Source organism: Tarenaya hassleriana, unplaced genomic scaffold (assembly GCF_000463585.1).
Source record: "Tarenaya hassleriana unplaced genomic scaffold, ASM46358v1 Cleome1, whole genome shotgun sequence".
NCBI lineage: Eukaryota > Viridiplantae > Streptophyta > Magnoliopsida > Brassicales > Cleomaceae > Tarenaya > Tarenaya hassleriana.
This window is the reverse complement of record NW_010960187.1, coordinates 2,341,695-2,344,474: the sequence shown is the minus strand read 5'-3', so window position 1 is coordinate 2,344,474 and position 2,780 is coordinate 2,341,695. Positions and strand designations below refer to the sequence as shown.

At 39.9% G+C, this 2,780-nt stretch overlaps 2 protein-coding genes across 2 annotated transcripts in view; both read right to left on the bottom strand.

Annotated features, from left to right (window-relative positions):
- LOC104806105 (probable WRKY transcription factor 33) overlaps positions 1-876 on the bottom strand; it is a 2,461-nt gene extending 1,585 nt beyond the window's left edge. Inside the window, exons 1-2 of the mRNA XM_010530826.2 lie at positions 570-876; positions 9-183 (exon numbers count right to left, since the gene is read on the bottom strand). Of these exons, the coding sequence (XP_010529128.1) occupies positions 9-183; positions 570-806 (412 nt within the window). The 5' untranslated portion in view covers positions 807-876. The remainder of the gene's footprint in view (positions 1-8; positions 184-569) is intronic.
- A 1,129-nt stretch (positions 877-2,005) lies between these two features.
- The window catches only part of LOC104806101, a 1,376-nt gene continuing 601 nt past the window's right edge, over positions 2,006-2,780 (bottom strand). The window contains exons 2-4 of the mRNA XM_010530819.2: positions 2,623-2,780; positions 2,284-2,353; positions 2,006-2,199 (exon numbers count right to left, since the gene is read on the bottom strand). Of these exons, the coding sequence (XP_010529121.1) occupies positions 2,168-2,199; positions 2,284-2,353; positions 2,623-2,780 (260 nt within the window). The 3' untranslated portion in view covers positions 2,006-2,167. The remainder of the gene's footprint in view (positions 2,200-2,283; positions 2,354-2,622) is intronic.

Here is a 2,780-nt window from a genome sequence, read left to right as displayed (position 1 = left end):
GGGAAAGAGAGAAGAGGAAGACGATGAAGCGGTTTCTGTTTTTGCCGCAGCAGAAGATGCTACTGGTTGGGTCTGGAAGGAGAAGCCAAAGAAGTCGTTGTTGTTCTTCTTCTCTTCCTCCTGTCTTCCTTTCTGGTTACTGCCATTCGTGATGAGAGCTCCCGTTGTCGGAGAGGCAAGAATCTGAGAAAAAAAGAAAATCAAAATTACACAAAAACCAAATACCAGAGAAGAAAAACATCATCAGTGAATCCAAATTCAACATCTGTTCCTCTGTTTGATTAGAACTCGGACAACAGGGAAAATGGTTCTTTTCCAAGTACTGAAACATCGATCCTTACTTCGAATCGACTTCTTCCAAAATCCGATTCATTTTCACAGCAACTAAAATATCAATTTCTGGCAGATAGAGATATATATATATATAGAGAGAGAGGGACCAAGAATCCAGAAACCCAGTCTCAAAGTTCATCTTTTTTCCAAAAACCAGATCACAGATTCACCTCAGAACGCCAAGAAAACGTTTTCTTTCCAGAATTTCGACAAGAAAAGGGAAGAAGGGAGCTTACGTTAGCAGAAGAGGAAAAAAAGGCAGGGGAGTCGAGCAAAACAGAGGGGCTGAAACTGGAAGGAGAGACGAGAGATGGAGAGATTGCGAGAGAAGAAGGCGCGAAAGATTTGAACTTCGGGATCTCAAGATCTTCAAGAGATGTTCTTTGGTGTTGTCCCCAGTTAACAGAAACACCCATATCCTGTCTGGTGCCTCTGCCGTTTTCCATAGAAAGGAGAGAAGAAGCAGCAGCCATAAGGAAAAATGGTTTTTTTTTGTAAATGGAGACAACCTCAGATATTTATAGAGGCTTTAAAACTTGGAGCAGAAGAGGAGAAGATGTACAGATGCTATGTCCTGTCTGTGTATGTGCGTGGTCTGATCGGTGAAATTGAAGGGTTTTTTTTTTAAAAAAAAATATTTTTAGTGTGGGGTCTTCGTCCATGGAGTTTCTGAGAAGGTGAGGAGAAAGTTTGACCGTAGAATACGTAGAAGAAAATGAAGGATTGGATTGGATGGTCAAATCTTGTGGCCTTGACTTTTTGACCAAAGGTTAGGCGGCCTCATCAGCTTCACTCTCCATTCCTCTTTTTACCATTGCCACGTGTCCCTTTTGGGTTAATTTTATAATTGAAATAAAAAGAGATACATTCGACGTCGAGTCAGGTTTTGACAAGAGAGTATCGTCTCTAAATCTAAAATCTAAAATCCAAATGTACAGTTAGTAGGATAGAAGATATAAAGTTTTAATGAAGCGGGGAGCAATCTAACCAATGAGCTTTTAGGACGTTGACCGCGTTGATCTCAATAAAATTCCGAAAATACCCACGTAAGTGAGGGCCCACTCCCGGACTCGTGGGAACCGCGATTACATTCGCTTGGAAGAGAGGTTTGAAACAGTTCTTTTACTATTTAATTGATTATCTCATTATTAGAAGAGAGATTGGATTAGTGTACCACAGTCACAATATCAACTAAATTGGAATCCAGTAATATCACATTCAGAATTTCAAATTAACACCCGAATTCAATCAATCATATCTATCATCAATCACTTCATCTGTTGTTCATCGACATTGAAATGATCCTCTCCTCACTTTGTGCCTGATGATGCTCTATGTTACATTGCAGAGTTATGGTTGTAAAATAATACAAGATTAAATTATACAGTCAACTATGTAGAAGAAGGTATTGCTGTTATATACAATGATGGCTGCATCATCCTTCCTTTTTTTTCTTGTTAATGCCCTTAACGCCTAAACCTTTTTTAGGATTTCTCATCTTTACAATAACATCTTCAGATCAAAAGTTCAAGAATGATCAGACTGTTATGTCTTCATTCCAATGATGATCAAGCTCCTCTAATTGCAGGTTAACAGCGATATAGTTTTCTAAGTATCACAATCTTTCCAAATGACATATGAACTCAACTCAGTCAGTTTCTCTACAAATTACTGAGAGACAAGAGACCATGCAATAAAGCAGTAAAAGGCATACAACTATATGCAAACCCACATAGTTTTATGTTTCAAAACATCATATGATCAAATAGAATTACCGTATAAAGATTACTGGGAAACCGACTGACTCTATCAAGAACAAGAACCTGCTCTTCTGCTAATCTGAATCCGAATCACTGGCATTGTAACCTGAGAGAAATTGACAGAAACCGGTATAGTATATTAAGGGGATTTTGTCAACAAGAATGAATACACGTGAAAAAAATTCAAGACCTGGATGTTTATCCTTGACACTCCACACTGAAGAACGGATTTTTGATGCCTTGGTAATCCAAAGTCTCCCCTGTGGTATCAACAATGGCAGACAAAAAAATGGTTTTTTTTTTGCAGCCGATAAGAACTGAATTCTAGGCCTACTTAAGTAGAGCATTTACAAATTCTTCATCTGTGAGGATTGGGTTCGTTGAATTCAATGTAAAACCAAAGGAAAACCAGTTGAATTCGAACCCCTTTTGCCGGGGCGTTAAAACCCAGAAAACCCGAAACTTAACAATGGCCACAGTAGAAATCGAACAGAGTTCAACGATTTCGAGAAGAGATGAAGAATGGAACCTTTCGAGCGTCCCTGGGGACTCCATAGCCGGTGTAATACATCTGACCCACCAAGACCTGCATGCCCGTGTCGCCAGCCTTCGCTTCCTGAAGCGTATCCTTGAACCACCGCTTAGCGCAATCGGCGACCACAGCCGACAGCGGAAAGCGGCGGCTGC